This window comes from Abramis brama, assembly GCF_963993115.1.
Source record: "Abramis brama genome assembly, chromosome: 1".
In the NCBI taxonomy this organism is placed as follows: Eukaryota; Metazoa; Chordata; class Actinopteri; order Cypriniformes; family Leuciscidae; genus Abramis; species Abramis brama.
Window position 1 is genome coordinate 67,209,580 of NC_139963.1, and position 19,226 is coordinate 67,228,805.

Sequence of the window (19,226 nt, forward strand, 5' to 3'; positions counted from 1 at the left end):
AGGAAAAGAAAGCAGCGACTGAAAAGAGCTCTTGCCATTGATATTCTTGTTATATCATGTCAGTTAAAATACCAAGTGTTACGTTATTCTCATGATATTCTTAAATAAAACATGAAAGAAAACGGATCTAGCTCATTGAGTCAAACTGATGGATCAGCTTTATTTGCAGGGCAACTTTATGATTTGAAATTATTCGTTTCAGTCTTTTTGAATGGAAGTTCCCCAAACCGGAACAAAACGCAGTAAACTCGTCAGGAATAAGGTGGATATAAATCATATTACTTATTAGTTTTCTGTCATATATTATATGGCCTGTCTATAACCATTAAGATTTTATTATTACATCTGCTTGAATAGTCGACCTGACGTCGATCGTGAACTCGATCTGTGTACTCCTCCTCTCACCCTCACTCTTCTTCTGACTCCTTCCATTTTGGTTGAAGGCAGGTGAACCCACCTGCTGCATTTTTATAGTGCTTAAACCTGATTGGCGTGTCTACAATATAGCAATCATGTGTTTGTGCACCTGATGGCTGTGTTTAACAGATTGGCTCATAGGTGCGGTAATTTGACAGTCAGTGCTTTGGAATTGCAAGGAAGTGACATCATGATATACATCTGTGCCTGATGTACACAAGTGTGTTTAGTGTTTTGCAAATCACTGTGTGCAATGTTTTGCAAATAGTGTGAAGCTGACAATGTGCTTACAGTTGTGCAAATCTAGGCTTGTGTTTTGCTCCTTGAGTGTAAGGTTTTGCTAATTGTGGGAAAAGTTTAATTTTAGTAATCAATCATAAAAAACTGTAATGCGTCAGTTCCTGTAACTGTTGTATTTTCTCAATGTAAAATAAAATAAAAATTGATTCACAAATAAAAGCAAGAAAAAAAACACAAACTCAGAACTCATTATCTGACAGGTGTTTCGGCCAGAAAGCAGGATCGTCACTCATTAAAACTCTGTTCATGTTCGTGGGCTGCACTCACCGGCACACATCGATGCGATTGAGCTTAAATAGATATGAATGAAATTTCGATCTGAATGAAAGGGGTGGTTGATTCCTTTCCTAATCCGCTCGAGAGGACATGTAAACACATGATCGGATTGAAAACCGAAATTGAAAGGAAGTGTCAAGAAGTGTGTCGAACTGCTCGTGCATGTGCAGTACGATAGGAAAGTTCCACTATTCATGATGGGGGGCACTGCATTTGAGCAGATTTAATAATGTTAAAATCTTAATGGTTAAAGACAGGCCATACAATACATGATAGAAAACGAATAGGTAATATATGATTTATATAGGCTTCTTGGTATTTGTCGGGGGCCCCTAATTCCCCGGGGCCCTAAGTGGCTGCTTACCTTGCTTATTGGTTAAGTCTGGCCCTGATTAAATGATAAAGTGATAATGCTAATCACACGTCATTTCTTAGTTTCTGCATTTGCATGGTGGAAAAACATAATATTTAACCATGTGACTGTGTACAGGATGGACAGAGGATTAAAAAAAGGAACACTTTCTGTATTGACTGGTTCAAACACTTCACCACATAAACAACAGGCTTAATATTTGATACAGATATTCAGGTGAAACTCAAAAAATTTGATTATCGTGCAAAAGTTCCTTTATTTCAGTAATTCAACTTAAAAGGTGAAACTAATATATAGACTCATTACATGCAAAGTGAGATATTTCAAGCCTTTATTTGTTATAATTTTGATGATTATGGCTTACAGCTTATGAAAACCCCAAATTCAAAATTAGAATATTGTGAAAAGATTTTCATGTCAAAGTCAATTCAATTCAGTTCAATGTCAAATACTTTATTGGTGTGATTGTGTTTAACAATATTGTGAAATCATAACTAAACAAAAGAAATAATGATAAAAATGAAATATACAATATAACAATGACACATATTAAAGTATTAGAATAAGGTGTTAATCAATGAATAAAATAATATCAAAAACAATATATATGTCTGTAAAGTAATGTACGTAAAATAGACAAGAACAAAATCAGTATTTGGTTTTCTCCATCACCACCTTATTTGTCTGTCTTGCAAAACAAATACAGAATTACAGCAAACATTTCAAAGAAAAGAGATGAAAAGAGAACTTGATACGATAGAAACATGAGCAAATATCTACAACCCCAAATCAGAAAGAGTTGGGACACTGTAGAAATTGTGAGTAAAAACAGAATGCAATGATGTGGAAGTTTCAAATTTCAATATTTTATTCAGAATACAACATAGATGACATATCAAATGTTTAAACTGAGAAATATGTATAATTTTAAGGGAAAAATAAGTTGATTTTACATTTCATGGCATCAACACATCTCAAAAAAGTTGTGACAAGGCCATGTTTACCACTGTGTGGCATCCCCTCTTCTTTTTATAACAGTCTGCAAACGTCTGGGGACTGAGGAGACAAGTTGCTCAAGTTTAGGAATAGGAATGTTGTCCCATTCTTGTCTAATACAGGCTTCTAGTTGCTCAACTGTCTTAGGTCTTCTTTGCCGCATCTTCCTCTTTATGATGCACCAAAAGTTTTCTATGGGTGAAAGATCTGGACTGCAGGCTGGCCATTTCAGTACCCGGATCCTTCTTCTACACAGCCATGATATTGTAATTGATGCAGTATGTGGTCTGGCATTGTCATGTTGGAAAATGCAAGGTCTTCCCTGAAAGAGACGACATCTGGATGGGAGCATATGTTGTTCTAGAACTTGGATATACCTTTCAGCATACCTTTGATGGTGCCTTTCCAGATGTGTAAGCTGCCCATGCCACACGCACTCATGCAACCCCATACCATCAGAGATGCAGGCTTCTGAACTGAGCGCTGATAACAACTTGGGTGGTCCTTGTCCTCTTTAGTCCGGATGACATGGCGTCCCAGTTTTCCAAAAAGAACTTAAAATTTTGATTTGTCTGACCACAGAACAGTTTTCCACTTTTCCACAGTCCATTTTAAATGAGCCTTGGCCCAGAGAAAACGCCTGCGCTTCTGGATCCTGTTTAGATATGGCTTCTTTTTTGACTCATAGAGTTTTAGCCGACAACGGCGAATGGCACGGTGGATTGTGTTCACCGACAATGTTTTCTGGAAGTATTCCTGAGCCCATGTTGTGATTTCCATTACAGTAGCCTTCCTGTATGTGATGCAGTGTCGTCTAAGGGCCCCGAAGATCACAGGCATCCAGTATGGTTTTCCGGCCTTGACCCTTACGCACAGAGATTGTTCCAGATTCTCTGAATCTTTGGATGATATTATGCACTGTAGATGATGATAACTTCAAACTCTTTGCAATTTTTCTCTGAGAAACTCCTTTCTGATATTGCTCCACTATTTTTCGCCGCAGCATTGGGGGAATTGGTGATCCTCTGCCCATCTTGACTTCTGAGAGACACTGCCACTCTGAGAGGCTCTTTTTATACCCAATCATGTTGCCAATTGACCTAATAAGTTGCAAATTGGTCCTCCATCTGTTCCTTATATGTACATTTAACTTTTCCGGCCTCTTATTGCTACCTGTCCCAACTTTTTTGGTATGTGTAGCTCTCACGAAATCCAAAATGAGCCAATATTTGGCATGACATTTCAAAATGTCTCACTTTCAACATTTGATATGTTATCTATATTCTATTGTGAATAAAATATAAGTTTATGAGATTTGTAAATTATTCCATTCCTTTTTTACTCACAATTTGTACAGTGTCCCAACTTTTTCTGATTTGGGGTTGTATTAATATTTAATTAAATGCTGTTCACTCAGATACACATTTGGAAACTCATTATGTTTTTCCACATTTAAGAATTATAAACTAAAAATGATAACTATAAATTGGAAAAATAGGAGTTATGTAGGAACTAAAAAAAAACAAATGGTTATATTTTAGCTTCATCAAAGTATTATGTACTTTACAGAACTGCACAGTTTGCTTTTCCTCAAGACAATGTCTTCATGTCTCCACATGGGATGTTTTTTACACAATATTGGAGCATGTTGAACACACACGACCGCTGCTTTTCTGTGGTATTTACATTTACACATTTACATTTACATTTATTCATTTAGCAGACACTTTTATCCAAAGCGACTTACAAATGAGAACAATAGAAGCAGTTAAACTAACAGTAGGACAACAATATGCAAGTGCTAGGACCCTTCTCAGATTAATCCAACGCAGATTATTATTATTATTTTTTTTTATAGAACAGAATAGAATAGAATAGTAGAGAAAGTGTTAGTATTACTGGATCAAGTGCTGTCGAAAAACAAGCGTCTTCAGCCGTTTCTTAAAAGTGGCTATGGACTCAGCAGCTCTGGTTGAGTTAGGCAGATCATTCCACCAGCAGGGAACAGTCATGGTAAAGGTCCGAGAAAGAGATTTTGTGCCTCTTTGAGATGGCACCACAAGACGTCGTTCACTTGTAGAGCGCAAGTTCCTGGATGACACGTAAGTCTGAAGTAAAGAGTTAAAGTAAAAGGGAGCAGAACCAGTGGTTGTTCTGTAGGCAAACGTCAGTGACTTGAATTTGATACGAGCGGCATCTGGCAACCAGTGCAATTTTGTGAGGAGATTTTGTATTTGTTGTGCATTTATAAAAAAGTAGTAATAATAACAATGAAAAGTTTCAAGGACACTTGCACATATATGGTCAAATACGTTCCCTCTTTTCGTCTACAGATGATCAGTCCATCCAAACACACACCTGTAAGAGAAGATCAAACTCGACTCGCTGTGTTCAGTGTAATACAGCACGATCACTGTGATCAGTGTATGAGCCGCTGACTTTGACTTCTATCCAAAATACATGTTTTTCGGCTGTCCATTGCACTTTATATGTTTCGTCCGTTATTTCCTCTTTCATTTTTCTTTCTTCGAAGATCAGCCCAGAGTCTCTCTGGATGTCTTTAATTTCCACTTTGTATTTGTTCAGTTTAATTCGACATTTATCTATGTTCGATGGTTTCTGTATTTTCAATCTCTTATTGTCCACGTCCTCCTCAGTGATAGGATTGGGCGATTCATTTGGTATCATATAGCATTCTGGTTCTAGTACTTTCCCATCCTTCTCCACAATAATCACCTTGAACAAGTGAGTTGGCACTGCTTTCCCTCCTACAAACTCATATTTCACACACTTTTCGCTTTTATTTGGATAATTATTATTTGCTTTCTCTTCCACAATGTTTACCACAGGCATTTTTCTTTTCTTTTTAGCATTCTTTTCATCATTATTACCCGCTGACTCTCTATCGTTTGATAGGTAAAGTGGTCCAGTGTACACATGGACGTTGCAGTCTTCGTCTTCCTGAGCTATTTCCCGACAAAGTTCCTCCAACGTTTTCCAGATGCCACGGTTAAAGTTATACTGCTGTGGTACAGCGTTGCTCAGCCAATAAGTGTCATCAAGGGCTTGCTGACACCATCTGTGATTGGCAGCCGCAGCAAGATGACCTCGATCATATCCCGTACCCGAATAGGGTTTCTCTCCATCAGCTGCCTGGAACTCTTCATGAACTGATTTATCCTTTTTAAAGAGTTTAGGCTGAGTAAGTTTATCAGCTTTATTATCAGCTAGAGTACTGTCGTTCAATATCTCATACACCCATGCAGCATTCCTGGTTTGATTGTCATATAACGTAATGTAAAACTGATTTTGGAGTATTTGAGTAGGTGAAGGAACTTTGTCTATTAATTTATATTCTTTATCCTTAGGGCTTCCAATGATGTCCACTGCAACTGTTCCTGAGGCCTTGCTTTCTTTGTCCTTTTCATCTGTTTCTGAGGTCTTGCTTTCTTTGTCCTCTGCATCTATTTCTGAGGTCTTGTTTTCTTTGTCCTCTCCAACTGTATCTGATCTATAGCATTCTTTGCCGTTAATCATCTCTGAGAATGGGATGCGTATGTAGACTGGTTCATTAGGATTAGCACTGGGATTATGAACTGGTTCATTAGGATTAGCACTGGGATTATGGACTGGTTCATTAGGATTAGCACTGGGATCTCCTCCAGACTGCTGTCTCTCGTTCTTCACATCAGACTGTGCTTCTCTTTTATTCTCATCATGACCACAACTTATATTCATCACCTGGAATAATATAGCAAGAGACCAGCATTTTCTTCTTCCTGAGAATGTGTGCATTGTTTGTGTTTTTCTCCAAGCTCTGTTGATGAACTTAACTGGCCAGCATTCAGGCAGTGGTTCAGCATAATACTTTTTATATTTCTTTTTAATATCTTTTTCATATTTTTTAAACTGAGAAAACTTTTTAAAATATGATGATACATTCTCAACTTTGACATCTAGTGGGACATCCTTTTCTTCCTCTTTCCTGGAAGCATTTTTATCCCTTCCAGAAGATTTATTACTTTGGTTTTCACGCATCTTAAGACAGATGTAGAGCTAAGACACAAGGTCTTCAAGGCCGGGATAAAAAAAAAAAGTGTGCTTCTGGAAAAGAAAAAAATAACTTTGTTTCAAAATTCTCCTCAATTTCAAGACTTCATTTCATTCAGAAGACAGGGAAATATTTACTCACATCAACAGTCTGTAATCTGTCAGATAAACAGAAACTTCTGCTGCTCTGATTTCACTTCAGTTCTTCTGTCCTACACAAACAAACACAAACATATTATGTATTAAAGCAGAACAACTTTAGACTTAAGACCAAAAGCAGTACTGTTCTGGTCTGATTGCCTATGACGAGCAATCAGATCAGCGGCAGGTGCATCTCGTTTATGGATCCTATATGTAGTCTTGTGTTTGTCATGTTCATTGTCAGATCGTTGTTACTGGTTCTCTGTGTCTTGCTGTCTATCCAGTTCATCTATCCAGTTCATCTATCCAATTCATCTATCCAGTTCATCTATCCAGTTCCTGTTCCTGTTCCTGTTTCAGTTCTATCGTACTATCCTGCCTTCAGTGCCTCAGCACAGGACGATTTGCCCAGGTTTGCTTCTCGCCGTTGTTTCCTTCAGCGGTTTGGGTCTTCTAGGATTGTTATCAGCCCACTGCAGTCTCTGCGCTGCCGAGGATCTAACTGACGACCTGAGACTTCACTCCAACCTGCCTTGTCTTGTTCTCTTACTGTTTCTAAATAAACCTTATTTTTATTCGCAATTGGATCCAGTGTTTTCGTGACCTGACAAACATTTATATTCATTTTTCACTGAATGTTTCACTGTGTTTTGCTTGTGAGGGAAAGTTAACCTTGTTCAGCTTCTCAAAGAACCCAGCGTTAATCGAACAGTGGATGCAGTGAATTTTTCCAGGGCAGCAACATGAACATAGGCTATATAAGGAAATAATATTATCACATAATACAGTCAATTAGGGAGACATTTTACTTACACATTTATTAATATTTTTCAAAATTACATGGTTAAAGTATCATGAACTAACATGAACTATGTTTATATTATCCATAAACATGGTAATTAAAAAAATCCTCATTGTACATCATGATATCTTATGGATATATGCACAGAAAATTAACTATTTAAAAGTATTGTTGTTAAATATTGTAGACATAGATCAGATCAAAATCCATGTGGAAACGGCTTATATTTAACAAAAGAAAATTATGTGTGTATAGAGAGCCTAAGTCCCTCCCCTCCGCTTCCGGCTCATGGGACCTTATTTCGGAAAAAATATGTATGGTAGTCAATGGCGAGAGACAACTTATCTTTTTATTCCGTCTGAACTGTGCCCTGAACTACACATATGATGTTTGTCAATTTAACAGATAATTATGAAAGTCAAGAAAGTCGCAGTTTGTCATAAAACAGAAGAGTAACATTTAGTTTTATCTGAAAATCGCTCAATGAACTACATCTCTCGTCTCGCACTATGTACGTATGTGTGCAGTCTGGTACAAAACACTCAGGCATGACGGCGTAACGTTACGATTATACCGTAAGACTTCATTGAGATCTCATTGAGAGCAAAGGTATGACGTCACATGTGCGCCTTTTGGGTCTGTCTTTGTAATTACGTATTTTCACAGTCTTATACCTCAACAGTTTTACATCAAACTGCGACTTTCTTGACTTTAAAATGTATATTTTAAATTGACAAACATCATATGTGTAATTCAGGGCACAATTCAAACAAGATCAAAATATTTGTTGTCTCTCGCCATTGACAATACAATATTTTTCCGAAATAAGGTCCCATGGTGGTCCACCGGAAGGGGAGAGACTTAGGCTCTCTATGGGTAGTGCAACTATGACTGTTTAAGCCCCGCCCCTTCACTTCCGGTTCTGGTGCTTCGGTTCTGCAATGGTTTCTACCTCACGTACAACACGTGCAGAAAACTTAAAAACATGTGATCAGTCCAATTGAGCACTTAACGCTGCTTCTCAATAAAAATGTATGAAGTACAAAACTCAGCAAAAAAACAATCAAATCTTTTCAATTGTCTCTAATCAAGCAAATTTGTACTTTATATACACTCACAGTTCTCGTGGCATTCCCCGTATGTTACTCCAGAAGCTAATGCAATCCACAGGGGGAAAACTGTCCTTTATCCCACTTTAGCCCTGATAATCATCCTTATTGAATGAGCTTCTCAAACACGACACAACACAACACAACACTATATAAATGGGCTCTTCTGGGCTAATCTGCTTGCTGCATCGGTGAGGTGTATCCTCCAACATTACAGTCTAATGCATTAAAGCGCGTTCAGCGCTTCCACATTGAGCATTTTAGAATCACTAATCTGCCTATAACCTGCGTGAGACACACACACACATATCATAAAAGACAGGCTACATTCTGAATAGCCAAAAAAATTAAAAACATTCCCACATCACGCATGAATTAGAAATGATTAAATGTTTTTTAGAAAAAATGAAATAACAAAAATGTAAATGTGAAAAAATTCAAACCTGAGAAACTGTGTGTTCCAAACAGCAAACTGTGTTTTTCTGCTGGAACTATAAGAGATGCGTCTTGTTTTCTTGAATTCTTCTGCTGTATTCACATGTTTAAAAGAATCAACAGGCAATTTGCATGACATAAAATCAAGTTATGGTAAAATAAGGTATATGAACTGTTAAAAACATAAAGAAATAAAAAATAACTTACACCATGCTATTTTACACCATGCTTGAGTTTAATTAAACAAACTGATAAAACTGTCTAAAGCAAAAAAGACAAACCTGAGTGTTAATGTCGCTCAGTCTCCTGAAGTCCAAATGGAAAACAAATGTTCTCTGCTGGTCTTTATATAGACATGTACAGTATAAACAAGGAAACAAAGTCTGTGTATATAGACATATTTAAATAATATCCGTGTTCCTTGAAATCATGTGATCTATCAGAAAGTGAACATGTTTGTTTTCTTTTGTAATCATGCACTAATTTACTGTTTTGAGTGTAAACTCTTGCCAGATTCGGGTATGTATTTGCATAAATTTCAGGTATGGATTCATACCTTTGATAATTAGTGTAAGGTTCATGGCCAACTCATCTCTATATAAGATAAACAATATATGATGTGATATATGATGTCCACTTTACCGTCAATACAGCTGCTGTATTAGAAACATCTGCGAAGCAACGTTAACTAGTTTTTTGGTAATTTTATGCAAAGGTAGTATAATACGAAGTATAATGTGATAAATATACATATGTAAAAAAAAAAAAAAAAAAAATATATATATATATATATATATATATATATATATAATATTCTTGTGCAATCCATTTAAACCTCACAAATACAGGACGAAAAGAAAATTGGACTAATCCTAAAAAATCTGTAAAGAAAAGACAACCAGTGTTTGTATGAACTCTTTAAAGTTGTGAGATTTTAATATGCCTTGCAAATTGACATAGGAGATCGATTTGTAAGGGAAATGTAAGGGTGGATTCCTGCAGTGGTTCAGGCTGCAAGACTGCCGTATGACTAAATAAACTTTATTAGCAAGATGGTAGAAAACTGCACATTTCTTGTCTATTTCACCCACTGCCACTTATACCAACGACGGAAATAAGCGCAGTTACAATAGATTAATATGTGGGAGAGCGTTGTTATAGAGAGTGATGATATTGTATTGCAATAGATAGCACTATTATATTATATAGCAAGTCAATACCAAATCAAAACTAGTTAGCACATTATTTGTAATTGAAAGGGTTTATTGACAACATGGTTATAGTTATACTTAAAATAGTTACAAAATAGATGTATGATGTATGATAATAACTTATACCATTAATTGTACCCAGCATATATGTAATATGTTACTAGAGAGAGAGAGAGAGAGAGAGAGAGAGCCCCAAGAAAGAGAGCCAGAGAATAAAAGAGACAGAGCAACAGTTTCAATCTTCTTTTATCCTTTCCCTGACCATGTGACTAAAACCCAAATGTGAGACGTTCAAACTGACCAATCAGAGAATTACAACTTCCCCCACGGTACTACATGTGTGACACTTCATGACTGGCCTATTGAATTATTATAGTCTTTTAATCTCGTCTTGTAAATAGATGCTCATTTTGACCATCATTTGTATTATTCCACCCTAATTTCATGTATATTTTATGTCTTTTATGAATATTTTTCCAAATCTGCGTTGCTGCACTTTGCATGGCTTTGTGTGCGTGTGACTGTGTGTGTGTGTGTGTGTGTGTGTACCCGCGCGCGATGACGCAGATTCAAATGATCCGCCATTACTTTCCCGTTGCTTAGTCCCGCCCACAACGGTCAGCTGGTCAGATCTGTCGTCAAGTTTGGATCTGTGTGAAGGGCAAGCGGGAGATTTGAATTCAGAGTCATTTGCGAAGAGCAGGAGGAGTTTATGCAGACTGGAGCATCAGCCCTGATCTCTCTGAACTGAACTACTGGAAGTGGTTTGTGTGCAGATTCCAGAAATATTTGGAAAAACACTACAGTAAAACATTTGAGGGGAGTGGTGAGATTCCAGATGAATGGAGAAAATACTCAAAACAGGAAGCTATTGAGAGTTTAGATAAATATGTGTAATGAAGCAAATAAAGAATGAGACTCTTGTGTCTCCTCTCAGATTCAGATCACAGATAGAAATGAGTTTCTGTGACCATCATCAGTGAGAATCTGAGCTCATCTACACCTCAGAAGATCTGAGCTTCATCAAATACAATTCAGTTCCTCATACATGATCTGAACTACAAAACAATATGTTTCTGAACATATGCTTAAATGATGAAGCTCAAAATGCTTGATGAATATTAGAGTTTATTACTAATCAAAACAGCTTAATCTCTATCATGAACTGAAAAAGATCTGTGATACGAATATTAATGATAGATTGTTGCAATATGATTGAAGTGCCTGTATAAATGTGTTTGCTAAAGCTCAGTGCTGACGATAAGAGGAAAGTGTGAGGAATAAATCTCATACCTGTTGATCTAATTTATATGATTTAATAGCTAAATCTCTGAGGACTCATCATGAATTGACTGACCTGACTGTGTCATTTTACACTTATTTAATATGTACTCGTATTGTAAAATTACATTTTTACTTTAGGAATTGAAATGATAAAACTGTTACGATCTATAGCAGATATTCATTCGATGACAGTTTTTCAGTCTTTACTCAAATTCATTACTTAGACATTACTAAAATGTATTTCATAAAAATAATGTTTATTACACAATACTGTGATCAAAATCTCTAATGCTCCATGGTCTTGTTGTAACGGTCACCAGCTGGAGTGCCCATGAGAGCCACCAGAGGGCACTCCACACCAGACTATTATCACTCTCTCAAACTACATTTCCCAGAACTCACTGCCCGGACTCATCATCACTGATTGCAGTCACCTGTATCTCATTACCTTGTTAGTCTCAGTCTATTTACACTCTTGAAATACTCATTTTCACTCAGTTCACTCATTTTCTTGTACACTCATTCATTCCCTGCGAAGTCTTGTTTTAGTGTCACACTGCAATTCTGAGCATTCTCCTGGTTTTCATGTCTCTTGGTTTTGGATTTCTTGCCCTGTTCCCTGGATTACTCTTTTGCCTCTGACCCCTGCCTGTTTTGTGTGTTTGTGTGTTTGTTTGTACAGACTGCCTGCCTGTGTTTGACCTTGCTTGTTCTTTGGATTACCCCTTAATAAAATCTGCATTTGGATTCTCTACCTTCGTGTCTTGGATCAGTTCGTGACACTTGTACACACACAACAAATGTTCAACGTCTCTTCAGTGGTTCTTTGGGGTTTAAGGTGTTATAAAGCACCGCTGCCACAAAGAACCCGTTAAACCCCTGTACAATTCTATAAAGGCTCTCTTAGTCTATTTGGGAAATGATTAAAAAATGACATTAAAATACAGTTAAAAAAATAAAATAAACAAAGCTCATGGTGTTCATCAATTATCATTAATGCAATACCTGTTGAAGATATACAGAAATGGTCAATGACTGGCAGAAGCATCTTCCAAACAAAAACAGACAACAATTTTCACGCTTTATGACTTTTGTGAAATACGTTTTTTTTTTCCGTTTTTTTTTACTTCTCTCTTCGAGCTGCTTTACACAGAGTGACCAGGTGTTTCTAATTTGATTAATTAGCTGCTGTTAAATGAACTGAGACGCTGTTTGTTATACACACCCTGATGAAGGCATGTAGCCGCAATGCGTAGGTGTACTTCTCACCATTTTTTTAAGTAAGCCATGAATTAAATAAAGGCTTTTTAACTTTTTTCACTAACATTCGAGTGCCTTGGAATTCTTGTCTTCAGACAACAAACAACGTTTGAAGCCTTGCTTCGGCCTGACTGGTTCAGAAATCTTGGCACGACATTTTGACAGATACATAAACCCATGGTTTAACCCAGGCACTTTCCAGTTTTAGAATAATAATATTGCCACTTCTGCCTATTATGACCAACAGATTGATTTACACACATTTGATAGCCCCATTTATTTCAAGCCAATTACACAGTTTATGTTATACAACCATTATATACCACCAGAAGCTACACATTATACTCATATAAATAGATTAGTCTATGTGGAAATAAATGTTTTCTTCAACGTTATTTCTAAACCTTAACTGGTGCAAAATACAGTGTATCACACAGATCACATCAGGTCATCTGTAATGCATCTGTTGTTTTACACTCTTTGACCACCAGGTGGTATTGTGAGCAAATGAAGATCGAGAAATGAACGTTGAGATATGTGTAATAACCGTTTTAGATTGAGCTAAACCCAAAAGCATTAATACAACTTTTTTATAAAAAGGAAACCTACTGCAATAACAGTCCATTTAACAAAGCATAAACACAAACCAAAGACTTTCATTGAATGCAAAATCTCAGTAGTTTATATTTAGTAAAAAAATAAAACATAGCAAGTCAATTCAGTTCAACCTTCCCTCACCCCAATATTCACCCCAAATCACAACAAACAAAAATGTAGATAGAGTTCAAGACAAATCAATGTCCATGGATGATGCATATAAGTATAATAGAGAGAATAAAGTATTATCTGAATTCCTCATCAAAGTCCCATAATGTCCAGTAAATCCGCCAGAAAACGGTCAGTCTTCATCCATTTGCTTGCTGTATTCAATATCAAAGTTCATGGACAATAAAGGTGATCATCAGATGATGCGTTGAAGAGATTTGTGTATAAAGGAGTTTATTAATATATTCCGTCTCACGGATGATCCTCCAGAACATAAACAAGTCCTTTTTTAAGTTAAGCATAAAACAAATGTTTCTCAACAAGCACAAGGCAAGGCAATGCTTCAGCTTTTGCATGATACATTCACTCCTTTACCATAACATGATTTATACACAAACATGTTGCCCTCTAGTGGTGAGGAAGAGAACGTGCGCTATGCTTGTGACTGTAATAGTGTGAACCACATGGGGCTTCATCCAGACTGGAAAGCAGGAACAAACGAACCGCTCGGCTCTGAAGCCAAAGGAAATGTGCGTCTGCTTCTGTATTTATACCCAACACCGCGACAAATCTCTATTGGTTAGTTTACGCTCAAAGGTGATTGGGCTCTCAGGCAGGGGTGGACTTAACCAATAAGAGAGGTAAGCAGCCGTTTAAGGCCCCCGGGAATTAGGGGCCTCCGACAAATACCAAGAATCCTATCCACATTATTCCTATATGACCCATAAATTATGTGCGTAACTTCAGTTAAGCTGTAAACAATCAGTGAAAGACTAGCTCTATGGACGCAATCATATTTGTATTTTAAACATGTGTACAATTACATTATACTACTCATCCTTCAACCATTGAACATTAAAAGGACATTTAAAGTGTAAAAGCATCAACATCGGACGGTTAAATATCACTGTGGTAATCTGTATTATGTAACATAAGTTGCCTTAAAAAAATTTACTTCAGCATTTCAAAGTGATTTTGACAGATAGTAAACTGTATTTGCCTGTGAAAACAAACCTGGAAAGAGACGTGAGGATTTGTGGAGAAAAAAAGAGAGATTTTTCTGCATTCCAGTGAATTATTAATGGCGTAAATCGTAAATTAAATGGGCAGAACAGACCACAAAGGAAAAAAGAAAATAATCTTGAGGAAAAGAAAGCAGCGACTGAAAAGAGCTCTTGCCATTGATATTCTTGTTATATCATGTCACGTTAAAATACCAAGTGTTTCGTTATTCTCATGATATTCTTAAAAAAAAAAACATGAAAGAAAACTGATAGCTCATTGAGTCAAACTGAGGATCAGCTTTATGTGCAGCGCAACTTTATGATTTGAAATTATTCATTTCAGTATTTTTGAATGGAAGTTCCCCAAACCGGAAGTGCCTCCCATAATTCAAAACGCAGTAAACTCATCAGGAATAAGGTGGATATAAATCATATATTACTTATTAGTTTTCAGTCATATATTATATGGCCTGTCTATAACCATTAAGATTTTAAGGTTATTATTACATCTGCTTGAATGGTCGACCTGACGTCGATCGTGACCGACTGAAAGAAAGCAAAATTATCTATTAGGGGTTGTGCTTGAATAATTTAATAATTTATACTTACACATCTATTGTGTAAAATTTGACACAACATGTGTTGTCCCTGAGCGCGCACACACTACGTGTGTTAAAACTGAAACATATGTTAACTTATTCAACCACAAAACAACAACAAAAAAAAGTTCAATTCTGTTCTCTTTTACTTTATAATGCAAGTGTTTCTCTTTTTTATCAATTAAGCAGTAATATGGTTAAATACACTTATATGTATAAAACCCATATTTACAATAAAGTCATTTTCCATATCTTATAAAAAAACCCTTTTTTTTTTTTTTTTTGTCTTGCTTTGTTATTTTAAGGCTTATTTTGCCCATATATTGCGAGTGTTTTGCGGTGCACAAGTTTGAGGCCGGAGGAGGAAGTGGAGAGTTTTATTGTGCTTTGATTCGACGCGTGAAGCGAGTTCAGTCGAGCTCCTCCGGCTTCATCATCATTACGCAAAACACAGACAGGAGCTTCAATCTGGACTGCAACAAGGTCAGAGTGTAATACTGTGATGTGTTTTGGGGTCCCGTTAATGTTTAGTTTGCAATATGAACTTTATTTCGTAGTAATTTATCAGGCGAAATGAATGCAGCGAAATGAAACGAAACCGAAACTAAACACAAAATAGGCGATTTTAGGGCGATAATCAAAAGTAGAGAGCTATTTTGTAAACAGACTTTGTTTGGAATGACTAAACGAATAGATTTTTCTAAAAAAAAAAAAAAAAACCGCGTACAGCAGCAGGACATGTTGAGTGCGACACAGTTTGGTTTTAAGCATGCAGCATGCAGTCATAAGCAGGACAGTGAAGTATAAACAAATTTAATCTACACTATCCTCCTAACATAAGATAGTAATTAATGCATTATGACTTTTATTATGAAAAATATAACCTAACTGTAATACACTGCGTAACAGTGAAGTTATTGAATATTTTTCATAACAAAAAATCATACAAATTATGCAAAAATATTTTTTTCCATCAGGATTGCAGTGATGTGTGAACTGAATTTGGCAACAATGCATGGGGGGGGGGGGTTCAACTATGTTATTGAACTTTAATACATAAAGTAATACATCCTTTCCATTTAGCTTTTGGCCCGCAACAATAGAATAATAACAAACAAATATCCCAGATAGCACACGTACGTCTGGCCGATGTCGGCCTGATGTATGAAGATCCATCGACACGATGTCGCTCAGAGAGTGTTTGCTAATCGGCAATATATATATATAAAAAAAAGCTCCTTTCAAAATAATACACCCGTTACATTTGCTCTAGTTGACTTTTTAATGACCCTTTTTCATGAGCAATAAGCAAGATGAATCTGACCAGAAAGGATAGATTTTTGTGTTGATGTCAAGACACCTTCAGAACAGCCATCTCACTTGCTATGTTTATGAGCACTAAAATTCTCATTGTCTCATTCATTTTTCAGGTTTGATGCTGAGCATCCTGAAATGCTTTTTGTCAAGAAAGAGGCAGGCAGTGACGAATTACCTTTCCAGATCCTTCTGCAAGGCATGGATTTCCCAGATGGAGAACCGGTTATCCTGACTCCTCCTGGATTATCACTCCAGAGGCAACAGTACCTGTATAAGAACATCCGCCCTTTCGTTGATTATCCCTACAAGGATACTGTTTGTCCAAGGTCCTACCAGTTGATGATTCTGACAACAAAAGTGCTCGAGAAATGGACCTTGTGGTGAACATGGTCTTGGAGCAAACTAAGGATGCTGAACTGGGTCTGGGTCAGGGTCTGGGTCGGGGTCGGGGCCGTGGCCGTGGCCGTGGCCGTGAGTGTGGTCAGCCACCGAGATACAGGAGTCGAAGCCCTCACTAGGCCACTGGGACAATGGCCCAAAAAAAAAAAAAGAACACTTTGTGGACTGTTCAAGGTCAGATGTGACTTAAGATATAGACCGTAACCTCATCCCTGATTGAGAGCATATGAAATTTTTTTATATGTTCCTGATGAAATATTTTAATGAAATTTTGTGTGTAAAAAGGTTTAGTTGTGGTAAATCAATGGTGTAAATTTAATTGATTTTCCTTCATTAGTAATATGCGTAGCTAAGGACTTAATTTGGACAACTTTAAAGGCGATTTTCTCAATATTTAGATTTTTTTGCCCCATCAGATTCCAGATTTTCTAAATATATTGTCCTATCCTAACAAACCAACCATACTCAATTTAAAAAAAAATACCCTGGTCCAGGGTCACATATGGTATGCTCGAAGTGCAGTGCTTCTCACATGTTGCTGGTACACTGGTTGCCCACCACATGCAACACAAAATCAGGCTATTAATTAATTGTATACATTGCGCTTTCTGAGCTTTTAGAAGCTGTACGAACTAGAGGGCTGCATTGGGATTGGAGTTCTGTGGACCCAACGAAAATCTCGCGTTTTACCTTTGCAGTGGGTGGAAGTGGGCGGTCAAACAATCCTGTGGTTCTGCAGTTTGCCGCGTAACACTAACAAGAAAAGAGTCAACAAATGAAGTTCACGCAGTCATTCAGTAACTTTTCCTCCATAGCAATCTAGGCTAATTCATTATTTCATTCATTCGTTAAGTAAATGCGCAGCATGAATTACAACGCCTAGATATCCCCCCAAAAAGTGTCAAGGAACTTTCTTCACAGAGTTAAATGTCTTCAGACCAGAACTCTGTCAGATGACAGTCGAATGGCAGTTTTCGGATGTGATCATGATAAGATTTTCGTTAAATAATACATCAAATTTCATATCGCATTTCCCCAAGAACACAGAATATACGGCACGTGTCACATGGGATCCTTCTGTGATACTTTGGGTCTTTTTGAAAAATTTGATGCTGGTCGCTATTCACTGCCATTATATGGACGACCAGGACATTTTTAAATTCTTCTTTTGTGGTCATAAAACAAAGTGGGGCAAACAGCATCAGAACAATTCCAGGGTGAACAAATTACTAAATTTAACATTTTTGGGTGAACTTTCCCGTTTACTGCATTGACACCATTATATGAGAACTGAACTGAGCTGGACGATGACATCACGGTTTTCTCCAGAGCGGCATATATTTATATATATGTATATGTGTATATAAACTAAATTAATAACTTTTTTAATAATCTATTTTCTTTTCCTTCCTTCCTCCGGCTTCTGATTGGCCAACGTGGCTTTACGATTAGGGTTATATCGCCGCCTGCTGGTGTGGCATGCTCTTGACAGCGCTTGATAGCATGTTTTTGTGTTTTCATGTAGACGTAAATCGAGCATTTGTGGACGGGATTTTTTTTTAAAACGCAGAAGGAAAAACTCTGGTTATTAAAATACCCGTGTCCGTGTGGACTAGGCCTTTGCTTCCAGCAGACTACCGCTGTGATATACATGTTGGGAGGGTCTTTATGATATTATTTTTTATATAAAATACTTTTTTTTTTCTCAATTGTAGCTATAACTCTGGTGAAGCCACAAGCTTGCAAATTCCACCTTAAACATCAGCTTACACAGCCATTGATTAATTATTATTTATTTTTTTACATTTAATGGGTGTAAAAATATTAATTTGATACATTGATTATAATGACCAATAATATCCAATGTATTAGAGGGCATCTCAGATTGCATATGCGCTCTTGCATCAGACATGAGGCGTGTGAGATTGAGGACAGAAGATCAAACATATATAGGCCTACATTAAGTTGTAAATTTTGTGAACCTTTTCACTTTAAAGATGGGACTTATCTGTCTATATGACTGGATTCTTTCAGTATTTGGTTCAGTAAATGTTTCTGTTCTGAATTCCATGCTTAAGACAGCAGACACAGGACAAAAAAAATAGAAAGCAAAAAAACTAAGAAGAATTTCATGATTCAGAGAAGAATCAAGACTCATCTGAAAGCTCCTCCTCGGGCTGCTCAATTCATGACCCCTTTAAAACCCCTTGCCCGTCAGGGATCACTGGTGATCCTGGATTATTGTTGTTCAAAATTCATTACTCGTTAAAACATCACACTCGTACTTGATCTGGACAAACTCAGCATCATAAGAAAGGTTTAAGACTCCAGCTTCGATATTTGACCACTGTTTATGATTAAACTGGTTTGCAGTGACATTCATTTCTTAATTTATGCCAGGAGTGCAAATTAATTAATCTGTAATGATCGTTATTTTGAATAGAAATCATCACTCACACAACATTCATTCTCGTCTTCTCCGGTTTAT

At 36.9% G+C, this 19,226-nt stretch overlaps 2 protein-coding genes across 5 annotated transcripts in view; both read right to left on the minus strand.

The window, feature by feature from the left end:
* LOC311078910 (uncharacterized protein) overlaps positions 1-19,226 on the minus strand; it is a 427,873-nt gene that overhangs the window by 338,191 nt on the left and 70,456 nt on the right. The window lies entirely within an intron of this gene.
* LOC311078892 (uncharacterized protein) lies at positions 1,688-9,214 on the minus strand. Of its 2 annotated transcripts, XM_084107944.1 has the most exons (4): positions 9,181-9,214; positions 8,908-8,992; positions 6,555-6,624; positions 1,688-6,466 (listed from the first exon to the last, which is right to left on the minus strand). In XM_084107944.1, exon 4 carries the CDS (start codon positions 6,398-6,400, stop codon positions 4,754-4,756), a length of 1,647 nt encoding a protein of 548 aa, XP_083964070.1. In that variant the 5' UTR covers positions 6,401-6,466; positions 6,555-6,624; positions 8,908-8,992; positions 9,181-9,214; the 3' UTR covers positions 1,688-4,753. The 2 variants fall into 2 exon arrangements, with proteins under 2 accessions (XP_083964070.1, XP_083964069.1); XM_084107943.1 differs by lacking the exons at positions 8,908-8,992; positions 9,181-9,214 and having other exon boundaries at positions 6,555-7,752.